The 22,910-nt window shown below is 37.3% G+C and overlaps 1 protein-coding gene across 1 annotated transcript in view; it reads left to right on the plus strand.

The window, feature by feature from the left end:
• SPATA16 (spermatogenesis associated 16) overlaps positions 1-22,910 on the plus strand; it is a 254,565-nt gene that overhangs the window by 152,955 nt on the left and 78,700 nt on the right. The window contains exon 5 of the mRNA XM_011968612.1: positions 13,432-13,516. Within this exon, the coding sequence (XP_011824002.1) occupies positions 13,432-13,516 (85 nt within the window). The remainder of the gene's footprint in view (positions 1-13,431; positions 13,517-22,910) is intronic.

The raw sequence follows: 22,910 nt of genomic DNA on the forward strand, positions 1-22,910 counted from the left end.
CAGTGCAAATTTTTTTCTGGAGGAATATATCTCAAAACGTTTAATGTAATCAGTGAAAATGTTGGTTTAATATATAGACTCCCATTTTTACTTCAACAGCACATCTGTGCCTCCCTTCATTTAACAAAATCACTTAGCAAATGTTTATTCACTTACTATGTCCCAATCACCATTTTAGATACTTGCTGATATAGATGGCAAGGAGCAAAACTTCAAAAATCCCTGCCCCTGTAGAGCTTATAATTATTCATTCATTTAATAATCACATGGCATATGCCTGCACTGTTCAAGCATTTGGTGAATTCATAGTAAGTGAGACATGATCCCTGACCTCCAGCAAATTGCTTTCTACTGAAGATGGCTTTAAAGAATACCAATAGCTAATTTAAAAGAGAGAGTTAGAGGGCTCTAAGCGATGACATAAGCAAAGTGTTATGACAGAGTAGAAAACAAGAATATTCAAGGGTTAAATGTAATAAAGGTTAAAGAAGGCTGCACCAAAGAAATGGCATTCTCATTGTGGTCTCACAAACCTACACTACCTGTGTTAGTTGTAAGCTTGTGTAAATTTTGCAAGCTCAAGAAAAAATTTTAATAACGAGATAATACCCTTTCGAAGCAATCTCAGTAAGCCTATTTGGGTATAAACTTTTCAACAAGTCAATGTGTATTTTATTTTCCAAACTATCAGTGTTAAGACTTGCGCAGAATATTAACTGGGAAGTTACCACTTACTGAGTACTTCCCAAGTATCAGGCACTGCTAATATGCATTACATTTAACAGGGCATTTACTCCACCTGACAACTCTAGGAGGTTGGCAACTATTATTATCCACATTGTACTATGATGAAACTGAGGCTCAGATAGGTTGAGTAACTTGACCAAAGTTACACAGCCAGGAAATGACAGGATTAAGATTCAAACAAAAGCTGTCTAGCTCCCAAGTCAGAGTTTTCAACCTGTATGCCGTATTGTCTTTCTGTTATTCTGATGAAAAATAATTTATTCAAAATTATTAAGAAGAAATAATACCTTCACCTTCCAATGAAACGCAAATGTGCAATACCACTTAATATCTCAACCTAAAGAAGTAACTGTCATTTTATGGCAGTTTAAGTCACTGAGGGAAAGATTTGTGAGCCAGAATATTTTCTGATGCCTCTGAAATTACCTACTTATCTCTAGATGTACTGTGTACTTGAAAAAATTAGATACAGAGTTGATACACTTGGATGGATATTTGAGAGAGGGAAAGATTGAATCCTATAATACTGTCCTGAGGGACCAGGCCTAGGTGGCTTTCACAGTGGAAGATTTTAGTACAAGCAGAGCACATTGGAAAGAAAGAAGATCCCAGAGCAGAGACATGGACTATTCAAAGGGGTCTAGAAAAGTGCTGAAAGCAAGTTTAAGCACATCATAATTCTGCCTGATGTCTGCTCTGAATATATATAATTCATAAAAATTAGCACATGTTTATATGTTATCTTACAGCTGTCCTCTATCTTGGCAGAGTGCACACCTGTAATCCCAGCACTTTGGGAAGCTGAGCCGGGTGGATCACCTGGGGTCAGGAGTTCGAGACCAGCCTGGCCAACATGCAGAAAACTCCTCACCACTAAAAATACAAAAAATTAGCCAGGCGTGGTGGTGGGTGCCTGTAATCTCAGCTACTCAGGAGGTTGAGGCAGGAGAATCACTTGAACCAGGGAGGTGGAGGTTGCAGTGAGCCAAGACCACGCCATTGCACCTAGGTGACAAAAGTGAAACTCCATCTCAAAAAAGACAAAAAAAAAAGTGTTATAAAGTAAAACTCAACTTCAAAATATTAAGCATCCATTCCATCAACCTTTAATGTGCCTCCTCTTCAGAATCTCCATAAACATCTCTGAGTGGATCTCAGCCCCTCCCCATCTCTTGGAAAGTGAGTGAGGGTATTTGGGTGGCCAAAGTAACTGGTAAGCACGATTGGCATGTTGAGGGGGCGCCTAGAAACACAGTTTCCTGCAATGCACAGGACAGCCCACACAATACACAGTGTAGCTACCTAAAGTTTACAAGAGTGACTGCAGTTGAGAAACACCGAAAAGGAAACCTGATTCTACTCAGTTTAAAAATTCAGACGTCTTAAGTCACTTTACCCTTTTATTTAGTTTTATTTCATTGGCAAAACATTGCATAACTGATAAACGTGTATCATTTCAGTAAACTGGTTTAAACAGATATTTGTAGGCTGCCTTGACAACCTTACAACAGTGTATAAGATACTTTGGTTCTATCAGAAAACGGACTCCAAGTTTCAAAGAATCAGTTTACCATATCAGGGCCTGCCTATGCTGGCTAATCACTGTTTTCCTCACTCCCTCCTTCTTTGCCTACAGGTCTCAGGCTCTTGAGAAATAGGCAGCAGAGTTTATGACTGTGGTTGAGTTGCACTATTTGCTAACTAATCAGGATATTTTATCAGGCTGTATAATCTCTATATCTTCGGAGGGATTTTTTTCCTACCCAAGCAGAGATCAGGAGATGGAGTGCAAGCCACACCCCTCGACTTGCTACAAGCCTTAAGATTGTGCTTTGATTTCTTTACTTCTAGAGAGTAACAAGACAGTTAGTTCTGGCTACTTTCTCTGTAAGCTGTTTCTCTGCTGTGAATGGGTTTATTTTCTGCTCTAAGTCCTCTTATTTCCAACTGCTTTACATTTTATATTGGCTCCAGAAACTACTGCTGTGAATAACTGAAAGCAAAGTTAAATTCAGGATTGCCTATTTTTGTACAGCCAGGCTCTCCTCTAGCTTTTGTCCCCTTTCAGCATGACCTAATATGACATTTTTCAGTTTTTGCTAATTGTTCCCTTTCCTTTGATCCCACAAAACGTTAAATAAAATTTCAGGATCATGTTCAAGATGGGAGAACCCTACATTCCGGATTTCCATTCATACCAGAAGGTGAGGGTTCCCTCTGCTGGTAGGGAAAAGAATGGATGCTTGACTCTCCATCATGGGAGGGTGACCCGGGATATGGTGGGGCAGGAGACAGGTCACTGGTAGGAAAAATTCCCTGTGGGGATGCTCCAGGAGGAGCTCTTGAAAAATGAGTGCTAAGGAAGCGTCTCTAAGGCTTACCAGGTACCATCAACACTCCAGAGAATCAGAGCAACAGATTATTTAATTTGACTGCTGGCCTGTGATTACCAGTGAGTCTCCACCGAAGAGTTACACAGTTGGCTTCAGGCCGAGCCCATTAGCGTTTTATCATTTATGGTTTCCTTGAGCATCAGATATTAGTTCATTCATCTGGAGAAGGAAAGAAGTCAGTTTTAGGTTTTCCTTTCCTCACAAGATTAATAGGACTATTAATAGGAACAATAACTTCTTCAATGCCTCTTCCTCTATGAAAGCCCACCCTAGTCTGAGACTAAATCACACAGGACCTGGAATGTACCATATTTAAGCTCAAAAATGCCTTCTCCTTACATTCCTTGTTAGTTGACTTTGTCCTTAAGAATGGTGTCATTATCTCCATTTCCTATGTTCTTATAGTCACTGCCCTAGTTTAGACTTGTCTGCTGTCCCCCAGAATTCCTGCAATCACCTCCCACCTCCAGTCTTCTCACTCAAATACATCCTCTAAAGCGTTATCAAGGTTCTCTCTCTCAACCACAGAATCGCTTTCTATTTAATACCATACAACAGTTCCCCATTACCCACGAGATGAAATCCAGCCTTCTTTATGCCTTTCCTCTGCCTTCCCTCCCCTGCTCAAAATGCAGCAAGATGGTACTTTTGGAGTTTCCTGCTTTTCCTCCTGCTTCTAACCTCTGCACCTGTGTTCAAGTTGTATGCTAAGCCCAGAATGCCCTTCTCGGGCTTAGGCTCTCTTTGCTTGGCTAACTCCTATTCATCATTTTAAGCTGACCCAGGTCCCCCTCCCTGAATACCACCAACCCTCTCAGCTGCTTTAGTACATATATTGATTTATCCACTTTACTCACTGTGATATAATTATATTTCCTTCCTCATTAGACCTTAATGATAGGAATGGCTGACCCATCTTAGTATCCTCATCTTTGTGGAACAGGGAAACTCATTAAATATGCAAATACAAATCCAGTACTCATATGTATTTAGATGCCTTCCTATATCCATATGGCCCTATCAGGACCCAACAACAAACAACAGTAATACTACTATTACTATTTGTAACAGCAGCCAATCAATATTTACCGAGAGCTTAGCAATGTACATGGTAAGGCAATCTTCTTCATTCCAGAGAGCAAATGGGGTCTAGATATTAAGGACACCACTTATAAACTCATGCCTAAAAAGCAAAATACAGATAACCCTGGATTGTTCCCAATATAGCTAGAGAGTGTCACTGTCCCTATTAAACACAAGCCTGGCAGGTTGTGGCCAGGTAAGACCTCCTTCCCATTATTAAATCCAGACTAGCAATGGCTGAGATTTTTAAACTAGAAGTTCCCATGTTACCTCCCTCCAAAAACTCAATTGTCCCTTGCATCTATAGAATAAAGTTTAAATTCATCTGCCTGAAATCCGAGGTTTATCATAATCTGTCCCCAACATAATTTTCTAGCTTTGTCCCCTCTCTATTCCTCTACACAAACCCTCTGCTTCTCCTAAGATTCTGCATTAATACCTCTACTTTCAATTCCCTAGCATGTGAAGTGTCCCTGCTCCCCAACCAAATAAAAAAAAAATGCTACCTTTTCTTCATTACTGTTTAAAAAGAATGCTAGCCATTCTTCAGGTCTCAGCACTGAAAATTCCATTACAGTAAAAAGTAATCGTTTTCCTCTTTAAAATTCTGTAGCACTTATGATCTGTACTTCTTAGTTAACATAATGTACTTAACATTTGCATGGTTCTTTGTGGATATAAAATGCCTGATATTTTGGCATGTCAAATATGCTAAATATGGACGTCATATTGATAGCCCAATTGGAAGCTCATAGAGATCAGCATCGTGTCTTCATACTTTTTGCATGTTGCCATGACTCCAAATCTTGCCTATTATAATAAAACAAGAAACATTTGCTGATTTTGGGCTCCACACAGAAAAGAAATCAAAAATAAAACTTCATAAAAATATCTGAAATGAGTTCTATTTATCCATTCCTCTTCAATCAGGCATATATTTTCTGTAGATATAATAACACCTCTCTTGACACAGCCAGAAAAGAAAAAAAATTGACCATGTTATATTAATAAGTCAGAACTAAGGATAGGACACGTCTGCTAGTGAGACAAGCATGAGTGGGGGATAAGGGAGGAGGACCAGGCGTCACCAGGCAATAGCATTACACACAGTTTAATCAGCCACAGTGAACATAGCTTTTAGAGAGTACACCAACAGTCAACAGCTTGACATGAAATTAGCATCAGGCACCCCATATATCTAGTTGAATCCTGACTCTGCCATCTACTTTTTAGAAAATTAACTTCCTTAAACCTCAGCTTCTTCAAGTTATAGCTTGGTTTTAGGAATTAAATGAGATGTAAAAGCATTTGCTTGGTACATGGTAAGCTCTCAGTAAATATCGGCTGCTGTTACAAATAGTAGTAGTAGTACTGTTGTTGTTTGTTGTTACCAGTTGAGAATCTAGCAACAGGCAATATTTGAAACTTCAGACTAGCAGGCAGGCAGTAAACCTCAAGGAAAATTCCCATCAATGACCTGTTAGTCATGCAGGAGCATGGCTAGAACTCCAATAATCATCAGAATCTAGAATTATAATCAAGGCAGGAACCTATAAACTCGATTTGGGCTGCAATAGGTAAAGACTCAGTCTCAGGAAAAATTTCCAGATATTAGAGTCAGGCAATTAGGCATAGAAGAAGGCTTGTTACAAAAGTCCAGAGACCGAAAAACTTCTTCAATGACCACCAACTACGGAAACACCTGAACCCAGAGCATTCCCGAAGCTGAGTCTCCCTGTGAATTATTGTCAAATGACTAGGGGCAGGCAGTAAGGGGGAAGGAAGATGGATAACTGAGGGAAAGCCCAAACACAGCACATATGAATTACTGATCACTTAAATAGACAAAGTGTTTATTTAAAATTTACTGAGCAACAACTATTACCAGGTGTTGTAGGAGGCGCTGTAATGGTAGGCTCCGGTAGCTTACAGTCTAGATCAGCACTGTCAGATAGAACTTCCAGAGATGATGAAGATATTCTGTGTCATTCAGGATGATATCCACCAGCCACATAGGGCTACTGAGCACCTGAAATGTGCTTGTGTACCCAAGAAACTAAATTTAAAATTTTAATTTTAATTCATTTAAATATAAATAACCACAGATGGCTAGTTGTTCCCATATTGGACAGCACAGGACTAGAGAAAGGAGGCAGTAAGCAAGTAAACAGAGGTAATGACAAAATGTGAAGCTTATTTAGAAAAAGCACAAAGTTCTGGTTTAGGAATAGCAGGGCGGGGCCAAGGGGTGGGGTTGGGGGCTTGACCAGAGGGTTATGGAAAATGTGTTGAAGAGGAAACAGCCTGTTAAGAATTGGAGGCTACTGTAGGAGCTTGGGTTTTGAGGTAATTTTCCTTTACATTTTTTGAAAGAACATTGTGACTGGCTGCTGTGTGGAAAATATATGAGCCTACATAAAAATGTTTCGTGGGTGTGTGTGTGTGAGTGTGTGTGTGTGTGTGTTGGCTTGAATGAATTTACTAGTTTAGCTCTTCTCCCCATAGGAATATCATCTTTAACATTAGTGTGTACTTATATTCAAAAGAAAAACATACTCTGCATCAATATTAATTCATCTAAAATGAACAATGTACATATATATGTTCTTGAGCTTTTTTAAGTACAGGAGAAAGGAAACAACTTCCTAAACATATTGATAATACAAAAGAATTCTGTAGTTCGATCTCATACACACACCTTTAAGAAGTACCTATACAATTACGTAAATGAAATAGATGCATATAAAGATAACAGATTATCCTTAGACTTGTGAGAGTTCAATTTCCAATTGTAGAAGGCAGAAAAGGAGAAACTTAAATAAATTGGAAATGCAACCACAAAACTGACTCAAGGCAAAAAAAAAAAAAAGGGACACTTTTGAGAAAATGGAAGCAACTGGGGTTAATTAATTAACATAGGGAAAAGAAGATTAATAAATTATTGTGAGAATATTTAGAACTTCTATTCAGAGAATATGGCGTAGTTGAGTTGCATTCACACTGGAGAAAGAACTAAAGCCAGCAGACTAAAACTGCAGAAGATGCTATTTATGGCTGTGAAACTCTGGAATCAGTGAGGAAAGCAGAGCAATGTCCTTCTGTGGAGGTCTTTAAAACAGAATAGATTCTCATCAGTCTCATTTGAAAGGTTTAAGTGTGATCCTGCCTAAAGGCAAGGTGATGAACGGAATGACTTTTCAAGGTCTCAGCCAGTCAGCCCAATGAGACCACACAGCTGATTGTGTGCTGTGATTTTTTTTGTTTACTCATATCTTATTGTTTTACACCACCATGTGGCCACACTGAGTAGAAATGTTATAAATTTTGAATCTGAACATAGGCCTTGAGACATGTCAATAGTATTTTCTTATACTCTTAGAATTGCACAGTCTGTTTAGAAATATTCAATCTGTAAAAGCACCTAACATAAATGTGCTTGTACTCATAATCTTTTTGTGGTATTCATTACAAATAAGCAAATAAAACTGGTACCTATTTGATTAATAATAATATGTCACATTATTTTATTGTGTATTTGCCATTCTATAGAAACAGAATTTGATTCACAATAAGCTGAGTTCATAAAATAAAAACCTTTTATTTTATATGTGTATATATTTAAAAACCAGATTCTGGCCCTTTTATACTTAACAGATGTATTAAGTAAATAAAATGTGAACATTTCCTTGTGGGAAAGCAATAACTGCTGACATATGACTGAAGGCATCATGTAAAAAATAATTTTAGATACGACATATTGGGCCAATGTGTTTCCCAATACCTTTCCTCTTCAATTTATGCCATAAATACATCAGCATCAATTAGCATTCATTAAACTCTCATATGAGCTAAATTTTACATTGGACAAATTAGACTGACAAAGCCCATTCTGTCGCTCCACTACCATGCCACTTTCACTACAAAAGCATTCTCTTCAATATGGACTGTGAGATAGCTCTAAGGCCAGACTGCTTCTGCTAGAATGCTAGTAAGCCATGTAATTCTGTTCGTCTCAGGCTCTTTGTAAGATAGAATTCAATTTTTTGAATTTGTATAAATAAATAAGATAATGCGTAGTTGTTAATTCAACAAATATTTATTGCGTGACTACCATGACAGGCACTTTTCTAGGCACAGGGGATACAGCAGTGAATAAAACAGACAAAAATCTCTGCCCTTGGGGACCTTACATTCCAGTAAAGAGTCAGATAGCAAATATTTTTGGCTTTGTGAGAGATAGGATTTCTTTTGCAACTGCTCAACTCTGCCATTGTTGCACGAAAGCAGTCATAGACAACGTGTAAGCAGTGCACAAATGAATGAGCATTGCTGTGTTTTATTAACACGTAATTTATAAACACAGGTAGCAGACCAGATGGGACCCACAGACCATAATCTGCTGACCCTGCAGTAAGGGAAGACAGCAATAAACACCACCAAAACTAATACAAATGAAATAAACTTTATGTTGAATGGTGATAAGTAGCATGGAAAAAGCACAACAAGTGAGGGTATGAATAGTGTTGGAATCTGGTCAGGGTAGTTCTCACTGAGAAAATGACACCTACAAAGACCGAAGGAGGTGAGCAAGAGAGTCATAAGAATGTATAGGGAAAGAGCATTTCAGGAGAAGGACTGTCATGTGCAAAATCCCAGAAGCAATAGTATGGCCATTCTTTGTGAGGGACAGCGGGATGGACCCTGTCTGGAGCAGAGTGAGCTAAGAAGGAGGTAGTTGAAAATGAGGTCAAAGAAGCAACGTGTGTCCAGATGATACAGGACTCAAATGCCATTATAAAGAGGTTAGTTTTTTACTCCGAGAGAGACAGGAAGCTTTGCAGTTTTAAGCACAGGAGTGACCTGCTCTAGTACACTAATTTTAATGGGATCAGTCTGACTATTGTGTTGAGAATAAACTGATGGAGAAGCATGGAGCCGTTGCAGTAATCCAGGTGAGAGATTATGGACCAGATGATAATGCTGGAGATGGTGAGAAGTGGCAAGATTCTCATGTAGGTTAAAGAGAGCCTGACCAGGATTTTATCTTGCAATGGATAGGGAATATGACAGAGAGGAGTCGATGGTGATGCCAAGGTTTTTTGTCTGAGAAATTAGATAGATGGAGACTACTAGAGGTTGGGGAGATGAAGTAAGGAAGATCTGTGTCTCCAGTGTGATTAAGTTAAATTTCATACCTTTTAGGTGTCTAAATAGAGATGTCTAAAAAACAGTTTCTACAAGATTCTGCAGATCCATGAAGAGGTTTAGCCTCAGGATATACATATAAGACTTGTCAATGTATAGATGCTATTTAAAACCATGAAACTGATGAATTCACCAAGAAAGACAGAGAAAAGGTCCAGGCATTGCATCCTGAGACACTCCAAAGTTAGGAATCTAGGAAGATGAGAAGATAACTGCAAGGAAGGCTGAAAAGAGCAACCAGAAAGATAGGAGGAAAATCCAAAATAATGGCACAGTGGAAGCCAAGTGGGAGAGTGTACACTGGATGAGGGCATGAGCTATTGTATGACTTGCACCTGAGAATGCATAGAAAATGAAGGTTGAAAATTAAACCATTACATTGGGCAGTACAGAGACTATTAGTGGTACGGACAAGAGCAGTTTCAGTGACGTGGTGGAAATGAGCTCTGCTGGAGTGAGTCGCAGAGACAACAGGAAGAGAAAAATTACAAGTAGAGAAAGCACACAGCTTTTTCAAGAGTGCGAGGTTTTCCAGTTTGCTTTTTAATAGTGAAGGGAAGAATTCAGGTGATAATTGGAATGGAGGACACGGAGCAAGAGAAGCTTTTGGGGTATTTTGTTTTGTTTTAAAAGGAAGAAACAACAGCATTTGTGTATGCTGGAAGAAAAGCTCCAGGAGAAAAATGAGAAATGAAAAGAGAGAGAAGAAACTAGAAGAGTGAGAGACTTGGTGGAGCAGTTTCCATGAGTAGACGCAATTGGATGAGATCTAGTGCAGAAGTAGATGGGTTAGGTTTACACTCTGCTCCATAAAGTGCTTAACATGGTGCTTATCACTTCGTAAAGCCTCAAAATTAGCAGATGTTAAGCCACCGACTGTCAGTTAAAAAGATTTGCCTTACATGATCTTATAGCTCCAGTGCAGGTACACCATTCAGTACATTAATGAAAATAAGATGAATAGCATCATGACAATGAAATGAAAATAGTTGGAAGCTAGCACCTAGATGTTGTTCTAATGATAGAGGGATACCTGAAGGAGAATAGAAAGAATGATGGGTTACTGTTTACATTTGATTCATGGGATGAGTCTGCTGGAACCAGGATCTCACTTGACTCCTTATGGATGCTCAGTGGGTTGATCAATTAATTATCTTGCCTTTTATAAATTCAGCATAATGAAAACCCCATGGCTCTTGCCTCACAAATGTTGCATGACACAATGTTATTTCCATGCACTTTTAATATCATTTCACCAATTTTCACCGATTCATGAGGGCTGAGCAGTAGGGCAGAGCTACAATAGAGAACCAGACAAAGGAAGGTGGGTGGTAAAAGCACAGCTGCCATTTCCACGGGGAAGAAAAAGGGGCTTGGAGCAACTACAATCTGAATTGTGTTCCAAACATGAACACAGCTCTATGAATACATGCCAGGTATTGAAAGAAATACATCATACTTATGAAATATATCTCAGCTAATATGGAGCTTTAGGAAATCATTTTTTGTTATTTAACTTTAGTATCCTTTTGCTCTTATAAAACTTATGCTTCACTGAGGTATGGCAGGTAAGGAATTTCAATGCATCTTAATTCTTCATGGTTTCAATATAAATTTGGAGTTGTGTTCCTTTAAAAAAAGACTTGAGCCCCCATGTGAAAAAGCACACTTAAGAATGTAGCAAACAATGTGACAACATACAATTATAGAAAAAGCAACTTTTGCAAAACATTAATAAAAATGCTAAAAATTCTAATTTTACAACAGTGAACACAAAACCAAATCACCAAAAGCATTAAAAAATCAAGAAAGCCTTGGAAACCCACTGGGGTGATCTACCTCCTTCTCTTTCACAATTGTCCTAACCCAAAAATGACAATAACTAACATTATAAAAATTCTTATCAATTTATCTTTTACTTGACTCCAGCCACTGTGTCTATGATCCAGAATTATCTTTTACATTTTTTGTGTGTTTCAAATTGTGAAGTTTAGTTACTGGACTCTGCTCGGTAATACTAGTGCATGTTATATTGTCCCTTGAAGAGAAAATAGCAGATTGAAATATCTAAGGGGACCTGTGGCTGGAATGTGTGCATGCTGGCATCGGATATTGATTGACAGTTATATAAATGCCCACCATGGCTTGATCAACCTACTAATTTTCTGATGTTAGAGTTAAACTACCCCAATTTGTTTTTTGTAAATAAAATCTTATTGGAACACAGTCACACTAATTGGTTTATGTATTGTCTATAGCTGCTTCTGCAAAGCAAAGTTGAGTAGTTGTGAAACTACATGACCCACAAAACTTAAAATAGTTACTATCGACCCTTTACAGGAAAAGTTTGCCCACCCTTGATTTAACTAATGGCGGATACTTCTTAAGCAATGTTTGTTGAACCATATTTGTAAATCCAAATGCTAATGGTAGAAGGAATCATATTGCAGACCAAATTGTCACCTAAGTGTACCCTACTTCTATAAATATAGGGCGTGTTGTCCTTGAAAGTAAAATTTCTATATTTTCCACTGATTTCTTAAATTCAGAATTTATTAAATGAAATTCTGTTAAATAACAGGCACCTCCATGTCAAGTAAACTTTCTTTTTAGGTTGTTAAGAAAGGAAAATGTTTCCATGTGCTTCTATCACAATGTAAACATTTGAAATACACTTTTGTTCCTCTACAGTCCATGATTTTTATACCTTGTTTCTGTCCCATTCATATTCACACAACATCAATACCTCCTACCTCTCTTTACCTTATCATTAAGAGCTTTGGAAAATATAAAAGGATTCTTAAAATATTAGCTATTCTTAAATTATTGTCATTTATTTTGAAATGTCAGTGGGCAGCTTCTTTCCAATACTACGTGTGTTATATATATATATAGAGAGAGAGAGAGCGCGCGCGAGAGAGAGAGAGAGAGAGAGTGCTAAATAATCCTCCAGTTGGTGGTATTTGTTTCCACCGTTGATTTTTAGAGTCCTGATTTTTCTCTGTCCTGAAGAAGAATCTAAACATTTAAATTATTTAAAAAGAGTAAGTTTATAGCTGCTATGCCTTAGACAACTTATATTTAGAAAAGGAAAATTTCTAATTCAATTTACAATGATGTCAAGAAACTACACATATCTGCAGGCAAAGATAACAAAAACATTCAGGGGTACACAGTCACAGCTCTACTTAAATAAATAAACTTTTGGTACTAGTGATTAGGTACACAGGATTCTTATATGTTTAATTGGCTAACGTGACAATTTGGAATTACTTCTAGTCACATTTAATTGGATCTGGAATCTCTGGAGAAAGAAATAGAGAGACCTAGCAGAGAAATAGTCATAAAAGTAAACTGTTTATCCAAAGGGTACTAAGTAATGAATTAATATCCATTGCACAATAGTTTTTAATATCCCCTCAACTTAATAAGACTAATGCAGCAAGTGTACACACTAGGCATTAAATCAATTCAATTACACACAGATTTGTGGGGAGAGGATTCTTCCTTGAATTGGAGATTTTTTTTATTTTCCATTTTCAGGAGACTAATAAGAAGTGAATAATATTTAACTCAGATAAAGTCTGAGATATGCTTAAATACCAATCTAATAGTTAGCTATATATGCTATGCTAGGTTTGAAGACCTAAAAGTTCCTAAAATCTGTGTCACTCTGTAAGTGCTTTGAAGCTTAATATAGGCCAACCAAAACAAAACATTATCTCATAATCTTTAAATATTCTTATACTGTACAAATTTAAAACCACCTAGAAGACAAATAGCTTATTGCTTCTCTTTTATAGTTTTGGTTTATCTACCCCCCAAAAAAAACCCTACTTTCAACATTCTAAAATGTGCTTTGTGTTTTGCTTAATATTAGTCTAGACAAATTTATACATTAAAAATTATCTTCCTCCATATTTGTATATAGTGCCTGTTATGGTTTTCCTTCTGTCCTATACATTTGTGTTTTGTTTTTTTTTAAATCTGTCCTTGTTCTTAGGAGTGCCATGATTGCTGACTACATGTTCTGGCTTGGTGGAGGAAGGGAACAGAGCATAAGCAAGCTCATCAAACTGTATTGGCAGGTAAAAATTGATGTCCCAACTAGGGAGGAGAAACCCATCTCATTTTTAGAGCTAAAATGAAAGATTGGTGCTTAAAAGACTGCAGGGAAAGGTAGCTCTGGGCATATCAATCAGAAGGAAGCTACTGAATAATAATGTATTTATAATGAAGTAGATTTTCTAAGAGTAATTCTAGGGGCAAAATTCAAGGTTGTTAACCCATGGCCCATACTTCAGTTTCACAAATCAATATAAATTTTAGAGATCCCAGGAACTACTTTTCCAGGCTTGCCATTACAATAATAGGATTTTTTAAAATATGAACATTGTATTTTCATAGATTCTTATTGATCTATGGCCTGTAAAAACAGATGCTAGAAGTAATATTAATTACATAATAAAGGAAAAATGCAAAGATCAGATGTATTTGTTTACTATTTACTATTTGAAACAACCAATAGCAAATTGCAAATCTTGTTTCTAATTTATTATTCAAAATGGCAGCAAGAAGTCATACCAAAGGTCAATCAGATGCCAAGATGAAAGTAATAATTTCTTAGACATATAAGAATAATTTTGGATTTATTAGTTCAATCTCATTTATAAGACATGAATCTGTTCTTGCTTTACCCTCCACCAACAAGCTGTCAATAAGTTTCTGCTGAAGTATACCCAAAATGAAGGGCTCACTTAACCTCCACAAAAATAACATCTGGTTTGCTAACTATTAAACTGTTTTCTTCATTTAAAGTGAATTTCTGCTCCCTTAAACTTCTATCCTGTTGTTTCTAGTGAGTCCACATGAACCACATGAAACCCATTTCCAAGGAAGTTATTATAAATATTTGAATATCAACTACAAAAGCCAACTTTCTCCTCCATGTCTTCTCTTCTCCAGACTGTGTGGAGCTTTCTCCTTGTATTTCAAGATGTTTTAATTTAATTGAATGTGAACAATTTGAACCAACCAGAATAAGATGTTCTAAGCCACTAACTGTAAAGTAAGAAATAATCATCAACAGCCTTTTGAAGCTTCCTGGTTTTTTCCTGTCTTTTTTCTTCCCCCTACATTTTCACTACTGTGTCTTGGTCCCTAGTTTTTTGTCTCTCTATATTATATGTTATCTTCATTAGACATTAAAGTGTCAGGTTTATCATACACAATTTCCAGTAACTCACATGGTTCTATCTGGAGATCAATTTACCTTCTATTAAAAAAAATTTAGATTAGTCCCATTATACTTCAGTTCTGTGATTGTTTTAAAATTAAAAAAACAAATGTTGATCTCCAAGTAGACAAACCTTTAATCCCAAAACAACCTATTACTTCTCTGATAATTTTAAGACTTTCCTAAGAGAATCTGGAACATACAAACAGCAGTAATTGCTGATGAACATGTAACTAAATAGCTGTTAAAAAATGCCAGATGGGAAAAATAAGCAAATAATATGGGCTATAGATATACAAAGAGGACTTTTTTATAAGGATTTCAGAGGCTTTTATAAAGGATTTAAGAGAGGTGGGAAAGGAGTTGTGAATCTTGAGGACTGGAAAATATTCAGCAGGCCTGGCATATACTAGGTCCCCAGCGAATGCTTGACTTAGTTATTCATTAAACAAATATATATGAGTACCTATCGTGTTTTCTACATTGAACTAAGAAAATAATAGATCCAGTGTCAGCATAACCTAAGACAAAGTAAGACCTTGGCGGTTTCGTAAATAAAAATTTTGTCTGACCATGTTGTGGTTCGCAAGCATGATAATTCAGTTTTTACGCTCACGTATGAGACACACCTCCTTCAAATCTTGTTATGTCATCACATTATCCATCTGATGTGAAAAAACTTTTTCTGTTTCCTTTAGCTTTCAGAGAACATTAATATCTCTATTTTATTTACCTCAGACTAAGAAAACAATCTCCACTTACCAAGGCATGCATGTTTGTGATAGAAAATGAAATAAAATGAATATTTTACTATTATGCATTAATAAAAGATAAAAAATAGTTCTCTTTGTATTCCCTTTCTCTTGATTGGACATAACCTGGTGTAAGAGAAAAGAGCTCTTGTCTAGAAGTCAGGTCTGATTTGGTACAAGTTCTAATACTAACTAGATCTTGAACTTAGGGCAAGTTAGTCTCTAGAGGAGCTTTAACTGGAAAGTGAGAATGGCTGGAACAAAGTGTTTGAGAAGATTTATTCTTAAAGCCCATTTTAGCACTAAAATCTTATCCAAAATCTTAGGCACATCCAAAGATGATGTCACAAATTTTGAGGAAAAAAGAAGCAACATAATTAGAAATCACTTCCTGCAGATAAATTCTATAAATTAACACTCTCTATCAAGCCCCAACATCAGCACAACAAACCATTCACTCACCCATTATATACTTCCTGCTGCTAACCGCTCTCCTTGATCTTGATTCAAATGTATACATTCAAATCCCTAAACCTTGTTCTGTCCCAAATCAGAAGGGGGTATTTAATCCTTGCCAGAGAGTGCCAAGTCTATGCCATCTTTAAAGATATATATGCCCCACTACCCAATCCACCCTAGCAATTTCACTGATGACTTCAAGAACGTCCCCAAACATCACAGACTAGAGACTGTACTTGCATGCAGTTTTGTAGGCATCCATTCAGGTTAAATAGACAGACACTATTTTCACCACCTTTGCCAGAAGTTACTATACTGTATATCTTCCTTTTCAACCACATAAAATCCATACTATTTTAGTTGGTTATTCTTCTTAACAGGAAATGGAAAATTTCAGAATGTAAAAATTTGAGAACATGTCTATATTTACTCTTATACATGGTTGACTTACAAATTCTCAGATGCAAAAGAATGGACCTTTGCTTTGGTGGACTCAAGAACCTTTCAATTGCATTAGGAACATTTTTCATATCATCAACGCAGCAAGGAAAAGAAAGGCATTAAGCACTGTACTATATGACAGCTCACACTGGGATATATCACTTTGAATAAGTGTTTGCACAAGTTATTCTATAATAGTGTCACCTCTTCAGAGCTACAGAGGGTTGAAAATAACTTGTCATGACTGTACTTGCACGCAATGCCTCTGCAACCCGATATCCAGGCATCTGTAATCAGCCAGTCTCCTTGAGAACACCTGGAGACCTCACCACACTCCTGAACTAATTAGCAAAATAGAAAGTACCAAGTCGGGCTGAGACTAAGCTATTTTTGAAACAGCTGCCCTATAGTGTTTATATATTGGTCCTACACTAATTTTATTACAAGAAGAAATTTATATTAAACCCTAGTCCACCTCTCCCTGCTCCTTACATGCAGGACTAGTTTTAATAACATGAGAAAAACAAGTAAGCAAGCTTACTCCATCTTCCACTCCCCTGTTCTGTCCTGCTGCATTCACTTTCAACCACATTCTGAGGCACAAAAGTTTTCATGTGTGTGTCTTTAACTCATGTAATGTGAATAACAGAGCCAACCCTGGTCTGCACTGCTCAGCGAAGTGAGAAAAGGTAACAGCTAATTGTATCACAGAACTCCCACAAAACAAGTGCAGAGGAACCCCACTAAACAGCGGCATGCTGCCTGATCAACTCATCCCCTACCTTAATGGTTCTTTTTTCCTTTAATTTTTTTGAGTTATAGACCCCTCTGAGAATCTAATTCATTTACAAGCATCTACCTAGAACAATACTCATAAACACATACACACGAAATATGTGCTTACTTTTTATCTCATTGGATTGGAAATTGATCTCCTATACATAGTCAGAATACCAGAACAGCACTTACAGAAAAGTATGGTTTTCTCACTCTTGTGAGAAGGCTTTTGTAGCTTTTCTAGATCAAGGAATTGAAATATTTCATATTGCATCAATTTCAACATTTCATTTGAATGTCAATAACAGGTAAAATCCTGATTCACAAAGTCTCTACTAGCAAATGGAGTTAGAACTGCAATACTACACAATATCTCAGATGGGTCAGCATGAATCAAGAATTACCAAAATTTTCAACTAAAATTTATAATACGTCATTTCCTTTGTCCTCAAGTAAATGAGGTCATCTTTGTTAGGCTTATATCATCAAGGCTATCTATGTCAGCAATTTGTTTCCATTTTAAGGCTGTCTGAACAAAAAGTGACCTTCATAAGAGATAAGCCACTTGCCAAGTGTCTGTAAATTTTTGTCCCCAGAAACTCTCAAGTCTTCATCAGTCTCACCTTCAGTGTTGGAAAATCTATATTGTTATTTGACTTCAGTCACCTCATTTAGAGTAGCTGCTTGGCCAAAAAAAAAAAAAGCTTATAGTTTTTCGGCAGGATCTCTAATAGTAACTTCAGCATTTTCAATCAAAAGATTTGTTTAATTTATGTGCCTAAGATATCAGCCATTACAAAACTAGTCCTGGAATTTCTCACCATCAAATTATTCTAAGAAGGAGTTTTCTTTTTTCTTAAAAAATTGTAAAAAAAAAAAAAAAACAACCAAACTAAATCAGATCTAAATCTCTTCTCTGGATTGTCAACAAACTTCTCTAAAAGGAAAGAACCTCATGGTGTGCTCTTGTATCTTGACAAAGATCTACTGAAAAGGCACTAATTCAAGCTCTTGGCTCCGAAGAAGCTGAAGACTTTCACAGCAGTAGAAAGACCTCTTTTGGGATTGCTGGAAGAGCTGTTGACACCAACACAGGCCCGTGTAGAAAGCATGACATGTGGAGCATCTTTCTTCAGTGAAGCAGCAGAGGCTGAGGCAGTGCCAGCTTCACAGGTCTTCCATCTGTGCAGAGAACACCAAGACTTCCCATCCAATTCAAGTTGCACTTGGCATTGAAATGTTTCCCATCTCATAGCTATCAATGGCCTATATGGTTTCCAAAGGCAGCTTACCAAAAAGAAATATCTCTTTGGCGTGATTAGTCCTACTCTCAAAGGACAAAACCAGGAGCTGGCTGAACTGAGAGACAAAAGATTTTCCACAGCCACATGCTCAAAGATGGCCCATAGTTTGTGGGCCCCTAATGCCTTTCTATGGACCTCAAGGTTCACAGACCACAGGCTAAGACTCTTTTACAACTCCTTCTCTTTACATCATTGTCACTATTGCAACAACCCCTTTTCTTTTTGCTATTAGGCCTACCGGGAGGCATTTACTGCTTCTAACACTCAAAGCAAAATATAGCACCCACAATGTTATTGTCATATAGTGCCTCCATAAACTGCATCATGGTCATTCAAGCTTGAAACCTTTGCAATAGTGTCCAGACTCTTCTTAAGGTGGTGGATACCTTTATTATTTACTCTCAAACTGTATTTGTCATTCATACTCATTCAACAAATATTTAGTGACTGTACGTAAGAAACTGGGGTATATGTTGGAGATACAGGAGTGAACAAAATAGGCATCACCTGTCTTCAAGGAGCATATATTCTAGCACAAACTATTTACTAGGAAAAGCTACAGACTATAAGGTACTTAAATTATATACCACCTCTTGTTAATCTGCTTTCAAATGCACCGCCATCAAAATGCATTGCAAAAAGCAGCTCAATAAAGATTTGTTAAATCAATCAATCAAATTAAATATTGGTTTGACATGAAGCTCAAACCAATAACATTTGACATGAAAATATTTTGGCATAGTTGTTTCATGATTTTTAAAACCAGTGATTATGAATCCAATGAACATTTTGCTAGGTATGTGCACATGTGTTCTAAGTTCACAATTGTAAACAACTTTTGTACTTTGGTTGAGTTGAGGATCAATAGAATTTTTGAAGAAAGTTGCAGATTTCCAAGAGATCTTTTAGGCTCATTAATTTTTGTGCTCAGAGGTGTCTTCCTGGAAGTTCCAAGTTCTTAGCCTACTAACTGCTTCTTTCAAACATGACAATCGAGGGAGCAGCAAGTAAATAGATTTCTCTAAACAGACCAGAGAATGATGTACAATAAATTAATACTAAACATGTTTTGATTACATATACTAATAATGATGACTTTTTTCTCTTCTATTCTTTGTTTCTCCTCTTGATATTGCAAAATCATCCCAATATTACTCATTTACATGGTAAACATGTACGATTACCCCAAATAAATACAAAATCTTCAACATGAAATTACAGGCAAAGTAAGGTCAAGGAACTGAAAATATTTTTTATCTTTAACAAAACACCTATATTTTCTGGAGAAATGTGCTTTCTCTGAAGATTTGCTTCCATGTGAAAAATTTTTCCACAGAAAGGAACAAAATAGCAATACCATCTGAACAGTTCTCTTAGTGGCCTATATTTATAGTGCATTTATTTATTTGGCCCTGTCAGGCAGAGAGTTTCTAAATTATTTGCATGAGGAATGTCTGAAAGCAGCCCAGGTCCTAGAGTATTTAGATTAGATATAATTTGAGAAGCACTAAAGACACTCACCCAAAAATATTTTCCCCATCAATTCCTATGTATCATACTTAAATTCTTATCGTTTGGCATTGAGTCTCCAGTCAGCCTCCGGTCATATGCAGAAGAAATTTTATCTAGAAGTGTTTAAGTACATTGTTACCTCTGAATAGAATTGCAAAAATTAGTTTATTTGAGCTTTCTTAGTCTTCTTTGAAAGGTGAAAGAAGAATTCTATAATAATAAGATATAGGGAAAGGTAAAGTCTAATGAGAAAATTTGACAGAAATATAGGACTATAGGAAATGTAGGCCAACCAGAAGTACCTTTTGAAGGCAAAGGACATCTGTGCTTAATTCTGTCAAGGAAAGGAAGCAAACGAAAACAGGTATCATGGAGCAGTAGAAAAAGGTTGGGCCTGAGATTCAGGAAATTTAACTTCTAGTTCCAAAGCTGACTCAATTTTTAATAAATCACTGCAATTTTTTATTAGCCAGCTACTGCTGCAATAATACTGCGTAACAAGCCACTCTAAAACTCAGTGGCTTATCAAATAAACATGTTGGCTCAAATTTGATTAGTTGAGGCTAATCTCAACTGGGCTTGGCTTACCTCCAAGCTGCAGAGAGGTCCAAGTGTATTTCACATATCTTTCACTCTCTTTTGTCCAGTGATTACCTGATGCAGGTTCTTTTTATGGCAAAATGTAGGATTCCAAGAGAGAAAGCCAAACCATACAAGCACATTTTAAGCCTCTGCTCATACTGTCGTTGCTAACATTCTAGTAGTCAAAGCAAGCCACACGATCAAGCCCAAAAGCAAAGGGTAGATCCTTCTGCCCACTACAAAGCCAAGACAAAGGGGTGGAGTTGATATTGCAACAGGGAGGGGAAACATTGAGACCCACAACTCAATCTACTAAAATTGCTCTAGGCCTTCGTTTCTGCTTCTGTTGGCCTTCCAATGAGGAAGCTGGCCTAGGTTAGTGGTTCTTAAACACCAGTCTAGTAACCAACTGCATCAAAGTCACTTAGAAAACATTTAAAATATTAGATTCCTAGAGTTGAGTGGGATACTAAAAACTGTATTTTTCTATTGTCCCCCTTCAACCAGGTGATTCTGATGCACAACCCCAGGTATATGTCTCAAAAGCTATTTCCAATTTTTAAGTTAGTGACCAACTTAGCCCACCATAGAGTTTATCTGGGACTGCCCAATGTGCAAAGGTATGACATTGGATGACCTGCACAGGTGATCCTGCCTACCTGATAATGCAATTTAAATAATTTATAAGACCCAGATTCTCCCCTCCATCTTCCCACTATGTAGATTACCTCCCAGTAGATTAGGCAACTTATGTTTCCCATTGTTAACAGTTAACAACTGCTGTCCCCTTCTCCCCATGATGTAAGTCAGATTTTCCTGTGTACTTCACATCCCTGAAGCAAACCTCTTGGCTGCTTAAGTGTCATATCTAGACAACAATGGGCATGCAATATTCTTTAGTCTCTTGCCTACAAAGAAATTTGTCTATTAAGCTAGACAATATTAAAATTCACAGTTTATGAATTATCATATTTTTCAATTAGAAGACAGACTAAAAAGGAAGTATCCAAATTGAGGTGAGAGGTAAAAGAGAGCTTCCTTTCCTGGGTCCTGCAAAAAGATAAATGTAGAAATAAATTTCTCATCTAATTATTCATTCCTGTTTATATATTCTTTAATGATATGTTTCCATGGTTACCAGTGTTGTTAAACGCTGCCTGTGTTTCATTTTGCTTTGATGCTATTTGAGGTAGTATGCCAGTAGGAGAGGTTCACTTTTAAATGAAAGATGTAATTGAGGCATGTATTTGATCCAAGGTTGAGTGTTCCCATGAAGGAGATAGTGACCGTGACATTATTTGCTGGTTGTATAGTTTTGTGTAGTTCTTCTATTGATGTTCTGTGAGTGCTGCAGGCATTAGAAAGGAAGGGAAGAAAGGAGGAGGGAGAGAGGGAAGAACCTGAACCATACACATATATAAATTAAAGTGTATATATTTTCCTACCTTTACACACACACACACACACACACGTGTGTATATATATATATATATATAGAGAGAGAGAGAGAGAGAGAGACATTGATTTAACTGGACTGTCAAGTAGGTGAGGTTGCTTTTTACCACCCCATTCCTCTCTTCTCCTCATGCTATCCCCACTTCAACCTAACATGTACATGCCAACAGGCAGTTTTTTTCCAAAAATGGGTTGAGTATTCAATTGCTTTGCCTCAGTGTGAATTTCAGCCACAATGCCATCTCTCTGGAGGTTTTTTGCCTTTGAAGCCCCAACTCTCACTGAGAAATAAATGGCTTTATCACCTGCTGCCAACACAGTGTCAGGCATCCAGATCACACAAGAATTTGAGGGCAGTAATCCTTGCTAGTGCCTCAGAATACGCCCTGCAAGGGGCAGCATGCTTCACTTGCACATCAGCCTTCTCTGTACATTGATAATTAAGGCTTGTTAGAAAATTCAGGCATCAGAGCTGATACAATCCCCCCTTCTCAGGTGACTGAGGCAGGAGAATCACTGGAGTCCAGGAGTAGTTAGAAGCTATTGCAGTGGTCCCCAACCTTTTTGGTACCAGGGACCAGTTTTGTGAAAGACAATTTTTCAATAAATCAGGGTAGGGGGATGGTTTCAAGATGATTCAAGCACATTCCACTTATTGTGCACTTTATTTTCATTACTATCATACTGTGATACATAATGAAATAATTATACAACTCACCATAATGTAGGATTAGTGGGAGCCCTGAGCTTGTTTCCCTGCAACTACACAGTCCCATCTGGGGATGATGGGAAATAGTGACAGATCATCAGGCATTAGATTCTCATAAGAAGCTCATAAACTAGATCCCTCGCCTGAGCAGTTCACAATAGGGTTCATGCTCCTATGAGAATCTAATGCCACTGTTGATCTGACAGGAGGTGGAGCTCAGGCGGTAATGCCAGCAATGGGGAGCAGCTGTAAATA

The sequence above is a fragment of the Mandrillus leucophaeus genome, unplaced genomic scaffold, assembly GCF_000951045.1.
Source record: "Mandrillus leucophaeus isolate KB7577 unplaced genomic scaffold, Mleu.le_1.0 Scaffold850, whole genome shotgun sequence".
Classification (NCBI taxonomy): Eukaryota; Metazoa; Chordata; class Mammalia; order Primates; family Cercopithecidae; genus Mandrillus; species Mandrillus leucophaeus.